We start from the raw sequence: 17137 nt of genomic DNA, 5'->3' as shown, positions 1-17137 counted from the left end.
CAAGTTAGGACTGTATGACTAAATCTTCCTAAGTCCGGGGACCCAATGGAGAGCTCTAGTGAGGAGCAGTGTGAGGACTGGGATAAGCCCATAGAGGTCCTGTCCTCTCTACCAAGATAAAGTCAGACCAACGGTGCCCGCAGGGAGTAGACCCACAAAACTTGTCTCTGCCTGAAAGACGGCAGTACCACAATGCAGCACTAGATCACTAGGGAACTAGTGGAGCTGGGCAGAAGCTGGATTCAGGAAGAAAGAGAGAAAGTTGATTGAGAGGTGGCTTCTCTGTCTATGGGACATGGGGATGGAGGGTGTTGTACTCTCCAGACTCAAGATGAGTGGAATGGCATCCACTGCATGCCACCCAGCCCTGAGGCAGCACCTCTATGGTGCCAATAATGACGATCAGGTCATGCCCCTCCTTAGCTGGGTGGTTGTGGGCTGCAACGAAGCGTGGCCAGATGAGGGCAGTATCCCCACGTCTCCTTTGCGATGGCAGACTATGGAGGAATTGCAGGACATCCTCTGGGAATTAGGGATGAAACATGCTATCTATGCTGAACATCACCAAGGTCCAACAAAGAGCTTTTCACTGCCAACATGAAAGACACCATCTTAGTCTGCACCCAACCAGTGGTATGGTGTGCTAGTGTCTATCCAGAGTCCCCTAGTAGGACAGCCAGTGTCTCAGGTGGCCCAAGCAGCCAACAACTTACAAGAAATGGAGAAACTGTAGGCAAAGGGTATATGCTGCTGGGACGAAAGACAAGGGCGCCAAAGAAAAGGAGATGGCCAAGGGGCCCATCAGGGTGACTGACCAACAAATGTGGCGCAACCTGGTAATGGCAGGAACAGCTACTATGAAAATAGATAAACAGCCTAATACTGTTCTGGTCAGACTGTGGCAGAATCTCACACCAGAAGAGTGCTTCACCAAGGAGCCTCAGGTTCAGCCCACCACCCTTCCTGCACAGGCATGGCAAGTGTCAACCCCATTAAACTGGATGAAAGCCAAGGCCCCGGAATCCTGGTAAGAGTAACGGTGGCCAGGGTACCTGGGGACTAGAGGCCACATGTAGAACTAACTATATATTGGTTGCCTAAGAATAAACAGACTATGCATGCCCTAGTAGCTACTAGAGCCAAATGCACTTTCATATATGGTGACATTCATTGGTTCCAAGGGGCTAAAATAGCAATAGATGATTATGGAGGGGGATCAGACAGGTTGAACTGAGTATTATAAGTTGGGACACTGCCACCAAAACCCCATTTAGTATGGATAGCTCCCATCTTGGAATACATCTTGGGAACGGATATCTTATCAGGCTTGACTCCCCAGCTGCTGGGGAGTTCTGACTGAGAGTGGTGAAGCATGTGATCAAGGGGAATGTGAAATGGACACCAGTACAGCTGCCAACCCCACACAGCAAGTAGTAGCACTGAAGCAATACCGCCTGCTGGGGGAACATAATGAAACCACAGGGATTGTTAAGGAGTTAGCCCAAGGAGGCATTATAAGGCCAGTGCACAGTCCATACGACAGCCATGTATGGCCCATGTGGAAGCCTGATGGGACATGGACAATGACAGTAGATTACCAGGAATTAAATAAGGCAGTCCCCCCAGTGTATGCACCTCTTACTAATATCACCTCCCTTCTAAAGAGGGCAGGAGAGGCACTGGACACATACCACTACCACTTTGTTACTGATTTAACCAATGCCTTCTTCAGCATCCCCACTGCCCCGAGAGTCAAGACCAATTTGCATTCACCTGGGAAGAACAACAGGCTTTTACCATCTTGCCCCAGCGATATTTACATAGCCATGGAGGTCTTGGAAGGGGTACATGTTTTCCATTACACCAATGACATCGTGCTAACTTCTGAGTCTCTTTCCAGCTTTCAATTTGCACCCCCACACCTTGCTGTCTCATCTGGCAAACAGAGCATGAGTGATAAACACAGACAAAAATCCAGAGTCCAGGCTTATCAGCCAAATACTTGAGTCTGCCATTATGGATAGGGTACAGGCCTATTCACATCCTGTGACACCAAAGCAGCTATAAACCTTCTTAGGACTCCTAGGGTATGGGCATCGTTTTATTCCCCATGTGGCCCAACTCCTTAGACCCCTATACTGTTTAGTCAAGAAGGGGGCCCACTGAGACTAATCCACCAAGGAGGATGAGGACTTTGAACCAGCTGAAGTCATAGTGAAATAAATACAAGCGTTGGGAGTTCAGGTGCAGACAGCCTTGTGAACCAGATGTAGCCAGTTACCCTGAGGGGTTTGGGTGAGGCCTGTGGCAAAGGCAAAGACATGTCTTTAGGATTCTGATCTCAGCTACAGAAAAGGGGTGAAGTTAGACATAGTGTGATGGAACAACAACTCTGTGCTATACATTATGCCTTACAACAAGTAGAGGACATTACAAAGGGGGTCCCAATGCTAGTACCCACCCAGTACCCCAAAGCGGGTTGGCTAAAGGGTATCTTCCAGAAACTGAAGTCTGGGTATGCCAAGACACAGACTGTGGCCAAATGGCATGCACACCTGCAACAGAGGAGCACATTAATAGCCTTTTAAGCTCAGAGCTCCATTCGGTGCTTGGCCCTGTCATCTATGTAACAACTGTCACATAGTCTTTAGGGGAAGCTGCTGAGCCTCACTAGATGCTCTCCTTCATACAGGATGGACAGGGCCCAATGTCTGACCAGGCCTGGTACACAAACATCTTGTCATGAGGCAATCCTTGCACTTGAACAGGCATGGCCATCCAGCCATCGACTGACAGTATCTGGATGGATATAGACCAAGGACATAGCAGCCAATGAGCTGAGCTACAAGCTGCCAGGATGGTCCTCCTCTATAAGCCAGACCCAACAGTCCTGTGTACCCACAGATGGGTTCTCTGAAGTTAACAGGCATCCGGCATGACATTCCTTAAGGAAAATTGTGATTCTCCAGCACACACTTCTTCCTGATTTCCACAGCACGACGTATCAATAAATATTGTCTTCATCAATACTGCCACCAATGCATCTGATTACGTGTGTGTGTGTGTGTGTGTGTGTGTGTGTGTGTGTGTATGTATGTACTTTGGAAAAGTCTGATAGGATATAGTCATCCCTTAGTATCTATGGGGTATTGGTTCCACGACCCCTGAGATACCAAAATCTAAGGACAGCTCAAGCCTCTTATATAAAATGGCACAGTATTTGCATATAGCCTATGTACATCCTCCAATATAATTTAAATAATCTCTACATTACTTTTACCTAATCCAATGTAAAGGGACTCAACATGTGGCTACTACAATGGGAAGCACAGGACTAGACAGTAGCAGGTCACCTCCTTTGGGGTACTGACATGTAGAGGGACATTCCCCATTGCATCCGGGGGATGCATAAAATGATCTACCATGTGGATTCCCACACTGCATCTACACCACCTGGAAATCAACAGGCAGACAAATTAACCTGCATTCATCTCCTCAAGGGAGTCCCCACAGACGATGTGGTCAACTGGTTACAAAAGAAGACAGGACATAGGGGACAACTTACCCTTTGGGCCATAGCAAAGAATTGGAGCTGCCACTATGATACAAAGACACAGTACACATCTGTCAGCAACGTCTTACCTGTGCACAGGAACACCGCAGGCCCTTGCCACCTCATACCAGAAAGATCACCCGGGGCCAGAGCCCAGCACAACGGTGGCAGGTAGACTACATAGGATCTTTGCCCCTATTGGATGGCTGCCACTGTACCTTAACTTGTGCAGAAACCTGCACAGGGCTACTGCGAGTATATCCCAGCAAGCACGCCACCATAAAACGACCAGAACAGATTTGTGCAGCCTACAGAGCCTCCATCAATATTAACAATGGGCCAGGCGCAGTGGCTCATGCCTGTAATCCCAGCACTTTGAGAGGGCAAGGCAGATAGATCACCTGAGGTCAGGAGTTTGATACCAGCCTGCCCAACATGGTGAAATCCGTCTCTACTAAAAATTCAAAAAATTAGCCAGGCTTGGTGGTGCACATCTGTAATTCCAGCTACTCAGGAGGCTAAGGCAGGAGAATTGCTTGAACTTGGGAGGTGGAGGTTGCAGTGAGCCAAGATGGCAACATTGCGCTCCAGTCTGGACAACAAGAGTAAAACTCCATCTCAAAAAAAAGACAAATTAACAATGACCAGGGCTCGTACTTTACCAGATATAAAGTACAGGAATAGGCAGAGGCCCCAGATATCCACTGGCATTTCCACTTGCCGTACAACCCTACAGCAGTGGGGCTGACTGAACAAATGAATGGGCTGTTGAAACAACTCCTATAGGAATTGGCTCTGTGGACACACCGCTTACCAGCAGCCGTGCACAACCTGAATGAACGTGCACATTCTCATCACCCCATCGTGTGTACTCTTCTAACACAAGCATGTGATACCACCATCAGGATCCAGGTAGATAGGATAAGGAACAGCCCACCTTTGCCCCCAACCTGGGACACAAAGTAACCTGCTATTGCCCTTGCCACAGGACCGACCTACTGGGGAGCACATCATTACACGGTTCTGGGAAATGGCAAACCCAGCCCGATAGTTCAGTTTTTCTGCTCCATGGTGGAAGGACCTAGAACAGGATATACAGGTCACACCTATTTTATACCATACTCTCCGCTGTAATTCTAAAATAATGAATCCCAGTCCTCCCTTGTGCAAGGGGATGAACATCCTCTCATGAAACATTATACCTCCACTGTCTTCCTCTGGCCTCCTGCAACACATTACAGAGGTGGCCAGTCCATTTGGTGTTGTAAACCAGGCATCAGGCTGCTGCCAGGGGTGGTGCTCTCTCAGAATGACACAACTCCCCATGTCTTGTTAAATGGCCAGGACTTGTCCTTTCTTATACCCACTAAACATCTCACCTTTTGCCCACAGATGGTGTGCCACAAACCTCTCCGCGGACTGGGTGAAGATGGTTCTCTCTCTCCAGAAGAGAAGAGACTGCTGGGTCTGCAGAGAGCTCCCCCTCTCCTCCACTGTGGGCCTGCCATGCCACACCGAGGCAGCTAACATGAGTGCCTGGGGCCACTTCGACACTTGGTATAGTGACCTTCACCCATTTCCCTTCAGTGACAACAGCACCTCATGCAGCAAGTTTCCCACCACCGACATGAGATGGCATATTTTCCGCCTGGTAAGGGAGCAAGTTAATGTCACTCCCACTGTAGGTAGGCTGTACACGATGATGGGCTAGAGTGGATGACAGCAGTGCAGACAGAAATAGTGTGTCATGCACCCTTCTTTGTAAAATCACATGGCCCTGGACATCTTAACTTCCCCCACAAGGGCAGAACCTATAGATTTATTAAAACCTGTTGTGTATGTATTCCTGATGACTCTGACGATGTAACCCAGGCCATGCAGGCCTTAAATACCCATATTTCCACCACAGAATCTAAGTCTTAAAACCCTATAACCACGTGCTTTAATCAACTCCCAAGTCCTTGAAAAACTTTCTATGAAGTATGATTGTTATTATATTTGTTATTCTTTTTTGTTGCAGCATCTGGCTGCAATGCTCTTCCACATACCTGGCCCCAGGGATATCATGACAGAATGGAATAAGAATGTGAGGGCCACACAAGGGTATACTGGTGCAGAGTGTATGGCAGATGCACCTGAAAGCAATAACTTAAGAAAGGAGGTTGCCATGTGGAAGTTGCTGGGGGGAGGATGCTAAGTGAAAATGCTATACAAGCTGCATGCTTTTTGCAAGTGACTACAGTTCTCCTGTCCAGCCCACCACCACTGGACCACCCTGTAAGTAAGTTCTGCCAAATAAGCCCTAAGTTTCATTTATTGGCTCTGGGCCTCTTCTTTGGCCTCTCAAACTTGGTACCATCCCTACTGAAGTTAATAGGAGTCCGCCATGACACTCAATTTTAAGGAAAATTGTGATTCTCCAGTTTACACTTCTCCCTGATTTCCACAGCACAGCACAATATATCAATAAATATTGTCATCATCAATACTGCCACCAATTGATCTGATTATATGTCCATGCATGTGTGTGTGTATGTGTATATATACTTTGGATAAGTCTAGTAGGATACAGTCATCCCTCAGTATCGATGGAGTATTGGTTCCAGGACCCCTAAGATACCAAAATCTAAGGACTGCTCAAGCCAGTTAATGGCACACTATTTGCATATAGACTACACACATCCTCCCATATAATTTAAATAATCTCTAGATTACTTTTACCTGATCCCATGTAAATGCTATGTAAATATAGTTTACCCCTGAACAACTTGGGGGTCAGGGATACCAATCCCTGTGCAGTCGAAAAACTATGTATAACTTCTGACTCCCCCAAAACCTAACTACTAATAGCCTACTGTTGACCTGAAGCTTTGCCAATAACATAAACAGCTGATTAACCATATTTTTTATGTTACGTGTCTTATGTACTATATTCTTACACAAAGCTAAAGAAAAAGCTTTTTCAAATTGTTCCAAATCTCCAAAAAATTTTCCAACATATTTATTGAAAAATATTCATATATAAGTGGACCCATGCAGTTCAAGCCCTCATAGTTCAAGGGTCAACTTAGTTATGATACTATATTTTTTAAACTTTTATATTTTTTTTACTGTTTTAACTTTTTTTGTTTCTGAATATTTTCAGACCACAGTTGGCTGAATCCTCAGATGCGGAGCCCAAGGATATGGAGGGCTGACTGTATACACTACAATGGTGGTTATCCTTTAGAGGTAGGATTGAGTGATTTTTATTTCTTTTTAATAGTTTTCTGAATCATCTAGGTTTTTCCAACAAAATTTTTTTCAAATAAAAATTACACATTTTATAATTAGAAACAAAGCTACTTTCATTAAGAAATCAGTAAAAATATAAATTATTTGTATGTAAATAAACTGGAGATAAGTGCATCAATATAGACTCACCATAGCAAACCACACTCACCCGCTTCATTACACAAGATTTTCAAGTCTGCTCCAACGTATCCATGAGCACTATGTGCCAGCTGCAGCAGCTCAGCCTCAGTGAGCAAATGGGGTACCCTTCGAAGCAGTTTCTGGAGAATATCTAGCCGGTCCTGAGCATTGGGAACTCCAATCTCAATCTCTTTATCAAATCGCCCAGGTCTTCGGAGAGCAGCATCCAAGGCATGAGGGCGATTTGTGGCCCCAAGAACCAACACTTGTCCTTCACTTACTTCCTAACAAAATAAAATGAAAATAAATTTCTTATTTTTCTGAAAGTTAGAAAAAAAAAGCAGGAGGCGCACACTGGCTGTATAGACAAGGATGAATCATCTAACTGTCCAGGCTACTAAGTCCTATTTCTTACACTTTCATTACCTATCAATTACTTTTATTAGTAATAGATTTTTATTATACATTTATTACTTTTATTATACATTTTCAATGTTCAGCCTAAATGCTTCCTCCTGTAGAAAGTTTTCCAATACTTACCTCTTCATCTACCATGACATCTCTCTTACTTCTCGCATCTTAACTGTATCATTCTCATAAAAAATAACACATATATAATACTGTACCATATAATTGTTTTAATTGTTTTAAATAGTCCTTTTCCCCTACTTGGAAGTCAGGATTGTGACACATATAATACTCAAATAGAACAAGATTCTAATAGAAAGTTATCTAAAAAGTCTTTGCTTATAGACTGTTTTTTTAATATGGATACATTTTTAAATTCCTGAAAATAGAGACAACAATATAACCAATATCCAAGTATCAGCCACCCTTGAATATATAGGTATTTTCACTTTCTGAAAATGAAATTAGGAAAAACAAATAATAAAGAACTATGATCTTGATCAGCCACCTGTAGAAATTATCCAATATTCTATTCAGATAACCCAGAGACAAGCATAACTGGAATGCAATTTATGTTAAAAAAAATTTTTTTTAAAGCTCAAACCTAATCAATTATACTGAATGTGCCAACAGACAATGCATGGACTACAGTGAATCTATGAATTATAAGTTTAGAAGTACAAAAACAGACCCTTAAATATATTCAGACTAAAACATCAGTATCACATATTTCCATTCCTTGCCCAAAGGCAAGAACACTAAACTACAACAGGCTTATCCCAGTGGCAGAGAAAGAGAGCAGATTGAAATAATTAAGATTCTCCAACACTAAGCCTTTCATCTGATTTCCTACTTACCAAGAACCCTTGTAATTATAAGACAGCTTTCTATATTTGCCATCAAGGTGAAAATAAACACAACATCTGGTCATAATGAACACAAAATAAACAAAATAAACATGTGGTCTGCTTAATAGTCACATCTCTGATTGTAAATGGACAAACTAGCATACTATTTTATACATCATTCTCTTGTAAGTGTTTTTATCATGGGTCAGTCTGTCCTCACAACTCTATCATCTCCAACATACTAATAACACTGAATTCTCCAACTTTATAACCTGAGAATCAAACCTGGGACATGACAATCACTCCCAGGTACTGTTCCAGGACTGAGAACCAGTTGGTCAGGCAGCCTCTACCAGGTGACAACCCTTCTCTTACAGACTTAAAATTTTTAACACATTAGTATATAAGTGACTTGATGCAAACCTTTACATTATTTTCACATGTTTACTTTCTGCCACTAGGCAGTAAAAACAAAAAGTTCTAAATGACCAGTTTTTTAATGTGCAAAAGAGACTTGATACTACATAATTTCTAAAATTTATTGTGATTCTAACATATTATGATTCTAAAAACTTTACTTACAATCTAGCATAAAAAGTGTATTTTTCTAATTAATGGATATCAGGAGTCTTATTTTTGTTCATGCCTATTGTTAGTCCTATGAATATTCCTGCTATAATTAGCATATAGTTTTTATTAATAAAAGAATGTATCCCCTATCAGAGAATCTGGTAATATGAATAAGTTCTTTTTAAATGTTGTACAAAACGTTTTCCATTATTCTCACTTTCTTTCATTTCCCTAGTACAAAGCCTTGAAAGAGTCCATTTGTACATGGGTAATAAGACTTACTCATGACATTTCTTAATAAAAACCCCTCAGGCCAGATGTAGTGGCTCACGCCTGCAATCCCAGCACTTTGGGAGGCCGAGGTGGGCAGATCACAAGGTCAGGAGTTCGAGACCAGCCTGGCCAACATGGTGAAACCCCATCTCTACTAAAAAGATTAAAAAAAAATTGGCCAGGTGTGATGGTGCACGCCTGTAGTCTCAGCTACTCAGGAGGCTGCGGCAGGAGAATCGCTTGAACCCGGAAGGCGGAGGTTGCAGTGAGCTGAGAGTGCACCACTGCACTCCAGTCTGGATAACAGGGCAAGACTCAATCTCAAAAAATAATAATAATAAATAATAAATAATAAAATAAAATCCCCTAAAATTTAACTGCTAAATCTTCCTTACTGATCTTTGCTTCAAGTTTTAAAGCTAATAGCATTTATCACAAAATAAATCCATCATGGTATAGTATTTTATATGCTAGAAAAAACCTGCCAGGTTATGATGTTGTCCTAGCAGTTACTAAGTAATCCACTAAAACAAATTATTTTACAGATCTTTCCCCTAGTTACTATGGCCAATATTTTTCCTTTATCCTAAAATATCCAAAGACACTGACACATTCAATAGTTTCGCCACTACACATGTATTAAGAATTAATCCTACACAGAATCAATACTAGTGCTATACTTACTGAACCAATGCCATCCATCAGTGTTAAGAGTGAAGCCACAACTCTTTTTTCCACTTCATTCTGGGCCCCCTCTCTTTTCGGACAAAGTGCATCCAGCTCATCAATAAAAATAATTGATGGGTGTCTAAAAACAAACAAGTAAAATAAAATCTCTCATCTATATTTGATTTTAAGTTTTACTTAGTTTTAATTTTTTAATTGAAATGCAACATATCAAATTTAGAATTTACTTAATATTACAAAGATATTATAATGTTAAGCTAAAAAACCTTAGATTCATTCTAGCCCAAAATACTAACTCACTAACTTCATATTCTATTCTCTCTGCCTTCCATTAAAAGGCCGGGTAATTGAGTAGAGTATGCTGCTTAAGAGATGAGAGTCTCTTAAGAACTCTCCCAGTAATGCTCAGAACTCTCCCCAGTAATGCCCATTAAGTTGTTATGACTGGATCAAATTCAGAAGCTGAGGCTAGAGATGCTATCCCTTGGAGCAGGTTTGAAACCAAAAGACATAAACTAGAAATGCCCTGTTATTTTTAAACTATTAAAATAAAAACTTGCAAGATGATCAATTCTCCCATAAACAGATGTGAATTCTCCCACAGAAGGAAATCTCAACTGCCATGAACACAGCAACAACAAAAGCATACTAAACAATCAGGTGTACCACTAGTTTTAAAATTTTCAATACAGTACTAGGACTACAAACAGCTTATTTCATCTACTATCATTGGGGGAAAAAATAAACTTCAAAAATGGCGAGTTTTTTGATTCAAGAGCAGTAATTACGATATTAAACACCAAGACAGCCAGCATTTTGGGAGGCTGAGGCAGGAGAATGGCTTGAGCCCAGGAGTTCAAGACCAGCCTGACCAACATAGCAAGATCCTGTTGCTAGAAAAAAAAAATACAAAAATTAGTTGGGCATGGTGGTGCTCACCTATAGTTCCAGCTATTTGGGAGGCTACAGGGGGAGGATCACTTGAGTTCAGGAATTTAGGTTTCATTGTTACACTGTAATGAGTATTAGGATATTGGTCTATAACTTAGTCAAACGTAACGTAACATCACTCGTAATATAGCTGTGTCTCTACCACTGTTTTGCTTTTGTTTGTTTGTTTTTGAGACGGGGTCTGTGTTGCCCAGGCTGGAGTGCAGCGGTGAAATCATGGCTCACTACAGCCTTGATCTCCCAGGTTCAGTGATCCTCCTGCCTCAGCTTCCTTAGTAGGTGGGACTACAGGCATGTGCTACCATGCCCAGCTAATTATTTTTATTTATTTATTTTTTCTGAGACAAAGTCTCACTCTTGTCCCCCAGGCTGGAGTGTGATGGCACAATCTCGGCTCACTGCAACCTCTGCCTCCCGGGTTCAAGAGATTCTCCTGCCTCAGCCTCCCGAGTAGCTGGGATTACAAGCACTTGCCACCATACCCGGCTAATTTTTATATTTTTAGTAGAGACAGGGTTTCACCATGTTGGCCAGGCTGGACTCTAACTCCTGACCTCAAGTGATCCGCCTGCCTCGGCCTCCCAAAGTGCTGGGATTATAGGTGTGAGCCACCGTGCCCAGCCAATTTCAGACAGGGTCCCACTATGTTACCCAGGCTGGTCTCAAACTCCTGGGCTCAAGCAATCCTCCTGCTTTGGCCTCCCAAAGTGATGGTATTACAGGCATGAGCCACCATATCCAGCCAGAGTCATTATTTAGTGGGCAAAAGATTTGTCCCTTTGAAGCAAAGTATAACATAATGAAGTTCTAATATAAAGAGCTACAATAATGCAGTCTACTAGAAAAACTAAACATATTAGATACACCTAAGCACCCAAAGAAAGTCATGGATTTCTATGCTCAAACAAGGTCACATGACTTATCAAGCGCTATGTCTTAATTCTTCTACTTCATGTAATTTAATAACATTTATCAAACTTCTAAAGATTAGATGGAAATAGAATTTCATTAGCTCTATAATCTATTTCTACTACTATCACTATTATTTTTGTACTACTGTTTATGCTTTGTATAAGGTGCTATTATCTCACTTTGACTAATATAGCCTTGATTATTAATTCCAAAACATTTAAAAATAAAAAGTACCGTAGAGTGGCTTCAGCAAATATCTGACGTAACTTTGCTTCAGTCTCACCATAGAATCTATAACAAATAAAATGTATTTAAAGACCATTTCTTATTGTTTTTAAAGCTTTGTCTATAAAAGCTAATCTGAATTTTCAATATTTCTATAATACTTAAAATTAGTTTCAAAAATTATTTTCCAATTATTAAGAAGCAAAATATTTCAATGTACAAAATATCAGACAGAATACCACACAATCATTTCTAAAAACCACATTTTAGAAATAAATTACATTTACCCTATTAAAACATGTACTTACTTGCTTATAATTTCAGGACCATTAATTACAGAAACATAGGCTCCAACTTCATTAGCAACAGCCCTGGCGATCATTGTTTTTCCAGTACCTGGAGGACCATAAAGTAACACTCCTCTAGGGGCAGGAATTCCTGGAAGAAAAAGTAGAAAACACTAGATTCACCATCACCAGGCTTCTTATAAATGTAAGAAGTTCAAACATGAGTTATAAAATTTAACTTTACCTTGCATCACAAGGAGTCAAGAGTTTTTTCTCCCCCTCCAGAAAGATGTACTAACTAGCCCAAACACTGATCCCCAGCAATGACTTTCTCTCTCTGTAGACTACAGAACAGAGGAAGTATGTTGGTTAAAAAAAAAAAAAAAAAAAAGGCCGGGCACGGTGGCTCACGCCTGTAATCCCAACACTTTGGGAGGCCGAGGCGGGTGGATCACGAGGTCAGGAGATCAAGACCATCCTGGCGACACGGTGAAACCCTGTCTCTACTACAAAACACAAAAAAATTAGCCGGGTGTGGTGGTGGGCGCCTGTAGTCCCAGCTTCTCGGGAGGCTGAGGCAGGAGAATGGCGTAAACCCGGGAGGCGGAGCTTGCAGTGAGCAGAGATCGTGCCACAGCACTCCAGCCTGGGAGACACGGCAAGACTCTGTCCCAAAAAAAAAAAAAAAAAACCGGACACCAACATTGTTGCAATGCCCCATCCCACACAACACAGTTCAATGATCAAAAAACATAGCGCAGCCACCAATCCCAGTTTTTTTCCAACTAACCATCTTGAAGAGTACATATGTTTGCTAGTATAAAAGGTACATAAGTATTAGCAAAATGACAATCTAAGGGTTCATTTTACACAAACATATATATACATACATGTATGTATATATATGATTCATGAGAAAGGAAAAAGCAGAGAGATCAGACACGCCAAATATATGCAAAGGATCTTGGCAATGACAAGGCAGCAGAAGCCCTGAGCTTCCTGAGTCAACCCATTCCCTTAATTATCTGCTTCAGTGCAAAAAGATGGGTAGACAGTTACATTTCCTAACAAAGAAGTTTTATCTACAGTATTTGAATGGTTTATTTCTTCAGTCATCACAGATGGCCCAGCATGACAAGATACTTATTCTAGATCCAATACAGGTAATTGTGGAAATACGCTATTAGAAGAGACAAGGCTGTCACTAATTCACATTACAACCTAAAAATACCAAGGCATAGAAAATGGCCCATTTAATTGGCATCTCCCAAAGCAACTGACATCTTCTACCACACCCTCGGAAAATAAAAACAGGAAAAGAGGATGAGCAATCACTAGATAAGTGTCAACTATCTTTTAATTTGAATTTAACATTTTTGGGTGCAATAAACTGAAGATATCATACCATAACTCTTGAAAAGCTCAGGTTGTTTGAGGGGCAATTCAATTATCTCTCTAATTGCTTTCAGCTGACTACTTAAGCCTCCTATCATGTCATAAGTTACTTTGAATTGGTTGTCTTGCTCTTTTGAATTTTTATCAATCTCTGTAAAATTGATTCTTGTCGTTGAAGAAATAAAATAAAAAGTATCAGTATTGCACTTTGCTCCTATGCTGAACTTTAGCAGTCCCTCTTCTTCGGCAAGTTGCTCATTTCCTTCTCTGGCAGATTCAAAACTACATTTAAGACCTGCGACTTCCTCTAGCATAAGTCCACTGCCATCTCCAGGGCTCTGTGTAACATCCAACAAAACATCACTGGCTTTATTTGTAATTCTGTCATCAACTGGTTTACAAGGAGTACTTCCTGATGTTGGGATCCGGGTATCCTCCAGATCTAACTGGCTTAGCTGTAAGGATAACTCCAGGCTACTGGTTTCCATGCTGGACTGTTCAAAGGCCATTCTTTGGGCATCAGTGTCAGAGTCACTCTGAGGTCCTCCCAACGTCATGCCATCTGCCCCTTTCACTCGCAGTACTTGCAGCTTGTACGGTCGTCCATAGAATGTACAATACAGAAAGTTGCCTGGTAAAACGATCTTGCCATCTAGAAAATAATTTATTAAATATACATGTTAGCATAATTTTTGTTACCAGTTTAATGTTTAAATAGCAATATATTTCATCTACTATCTGACTGAAAAGACTAAATCAAAGGCAGAGTATTAATAAAATAATTGTCATAAAATATTGAGGACCTAATATTCCCCTATAATATAGCACCATCTGGAGATAGAAGGAAAAGATGATTCTCTGAAATCCTCCACACTCAGTAGATCTCAGATTCTAGCAACCACATCAACAAATAGCCAGGCATTCCATATTCAGTAATAAACTAAATGAAAATGGCACACCCAAACCAACACTCCCAAGATAGCATCTCTCACTGGAAAGGGCAAGAACAGTCTCAATTCTACCACTGACTCTTTCCACAGACAAGTCATATATTCTCTCCACTGCTCAACTGCCAATTAACCAGGAAAAGTAACACATCCCTATCTTAAAAGTATATTCATTCATTGAGGGGAATATTCTCAAAGCTATTTTGAAGAAAACTACTGTGCACTTATAAGCCCTCAAGGACACTTTATTTGCTGATGCCTTGCAGCTTAAAACTTAAGAAAACAATTTAAAATATTTGTCTCACCTAGTTTTCTCAGAATACAACCAGTCAGTTCTTCTTCATTAATTTCCAGATCTTTGTCACTGTTAAAAGGATGAGAAAGAGACAGAAATCAGCATTAGGTACACCAGAAACTAAACTGGCATAAAATTACATGTATATAGTTATAATATAGACTTAATCAAAAGAATAATCCACCTGCAACCTTAAATAATGTATACAATTTTGAAATGATGGACATTTTTCAGAAACATATAGCCATGAAAATATCATTTGGAATCTGTTGCCTTAGTGGCATAAATCAATGTTCTTCAAAACACAAGGGTAATGAAATCATTTCAGTCAGCCCCATTCAGCACTTTGTTAATAGAACAAGAAATGTAGGGTACACTGAATATAGAAAGGGTAAATACTGCTTTGTAAAACATTAGCTTCTAACACATACATACACATATCCACATATATGAGCACTATATCTATGGATGTGTATATACAAAGAATCTGATGAAAAAATCCACTTTTTATTAAGAGCATAGTCAAAAACATTTAAAAAATGCTGACCTAAACTAATAATTCCCTTTATAAAGTTGCCTAGCTTGGAGAAAAGGCTCTTATTAATAACTTACTTCATTCTCTTAGTATAACTTACAAATTATTTCTTCAAGAAAATTAAGTCCTATACAGTATGTTACTTGAAGAGGCAGAAGTAGGAAAAAGGGGAGTAATGGTTACAATGAAGGTTTTTTCTGGAGACAGGGCATGACCGAGGAAAAATGAGATCCCCTCCTTCCTAATGATAACTGTGTCTCCCCAGAGAGCTGCTTAAATGCAGGAAGTGAACACACCTAAATATCATACATTTATAAAGAAATCTGCTCTTGGAGAGTTCTCAGAACAAGAGCATTTTTCCTCCTCCTCTGTGCATAAGCAGCCCGTATCAGGAGGAGAGACAAATAGCTGTCTAGTTCTGTCAGTGACCAGTGGAGAGGGGACAGTCTAGCTCAAGGGGAAGTGTAAGTGACTGGAAGCTGAGCATGGTGGCTCATGCCTGTAATCTCAGCACTTTGGGAGGCTGAGGTGGGTGGACCGCCTGAGCTCAGGAGTTCAAAACCAGCCTGGGCAACATGGCAAAAACTTACCTCTACAAAAAATACAAAAGAAAATTAGCCAGACATGGTGGCATGTGCCTGTGTGCCCATCTGGTCAAAATAACCTTGTTCTCCACTTTTATTTATTTATTTTTTTGGAGATGAGGTCTCACTCTTGTCACCCAGGCTGGAGTGTGGTGGTGTGATCTCAGCTTACTGCAACCTCCCCCTCATAGGCTCAACTGATCCTCCTACCTCAGCCTCCAGAGTAGCTGGGAACACAGGTGCTCACCACCATGGCCAGCTAATTTTTACATATATATACATTTTGTAGAGACAGTGTTTCACCATGTTGCCAGTCTCGAACTCCTAAGTTCAGGCGATCCACCCACCTCAGCTTCCCAAAGTGCTGGGATTACAGGCGTGAGCCACTGTGCCTGGCTTTCAATCACTTTTATCAGTAATAATACAATATAGTCAATCCTCAATACCTGTGGACGCTATATTTGGAAATTTACCAACTCCCAAAAATTTATATGTACCCCAAAATCAATACTCACAAAGCATTTGTGGTCATTAGTGACATGGAAGAGCAGCAAAAAATTTGGGTTACCCAACACCCATGTTACCATATAGAATAAGGTGACTCTCCGCCCTGTTTCAGCTCTCATTCAGAGATGACCAGAGAATGGAAGTGATAGGGGATACAGCAGTGCAGTGAAGAAGCTCCAGGCCTGGGGCCAGTTGGAGGGAGTTTGAATCCCAACACTAGCACCTGTAGTGGGGCAGCCTCAGGCAAGTCCCTTAACACTTCTAAATCTCCTCTTATCTTTTGTAAAATAAAGAAAAGAAAATCTACCAGAATGAATTATTTTGGAGTTTTAAGATTACAATCTATGCAAAATGTATGTGTATGTATGTATTATATTATATATATACACTACATATATTATGTGTGTGTGTGTTGCATGTATGTATATACACATACATACGTATTTCCCTCTAGGAGAAATGTCTCAGTATTTGCTAACGGTGTTCAAGGCAGATTTGATAGAACATAACTAACCATAAATAATGAGAATCAACTATATATTCATATAAAAGAAAGAGCAAGAAATAGAATGGGGGGAAATTTCATGAATCAAATATATGAATAAACTAATGAGAAAATTGCATGTATCTCCTTAAATGCGTACATTTACTTTTGTTTATGGAACTCTAAACCAAGTTATACTTAAATTGCTTTCGTTAAACTCTGAATAGAAGGTATTTATAAATACATGTAAGAACAGTAAAAA

General features: G+C 40.8%; 1 protein-coding gene across 5 annotated transcripts in view; it reads right to left on the bottom strand.

The window, feature by feature from the left end:
* AFG2A (AFG2 AAA ATPase homolog A) overlaps positions 1-17137 on the bottom strand; it is a 368649-nt gene that overhangs the window by 343445 nt on the left and 8067 nt on the right. For all 5 annotated transcript variants that reach the window (XM_073017613.1, XM_037991604.2, XM_073017614.1 and 2 more), the window contains exons 4-9: positions 14776-14834; positions 13534-14175; positions 12150-12279; positions 11851-11907; positions 9751-9874; positions 6996-7251 (exon numbers count right to left, since the gene is read on the bottom strand). In XM_073017613.1, coding sequence (XP_072873714.1) covers positions 6996-7251; positions 9751-9874; positions 11851-11907; positions 12150-12279; positions 13534-14175; positions 14776-14834 — 1268 coding nt within the window. The remainder of the gene's footprint in view (positions 1-6995; positions 7252-9750; positions 9875-11850; positions 11908-12149; positions 12280-13533; positions 14176-14775; positions 14835-17137) is intronic.

Source organism: Chlorocebus sabaeus, chromosome 7 (assembly GCF_047675955.1).
Source record: "Chlorocebus sabaeus isolate Y175 chromosome 7, mChlSab1.0.hap1, whole genome shotgun sequence".
NCBI lineage: Eukaryota > Metazoa > Chordata > Mammalia > Primates > Cercopithecidae > Chlorocebus > Chlorocebus sabaeus.
Note: the sequence above shows the minus strand (reverse complement) of the source record. Positions and strands in the feature narration are given on the sequence as shown.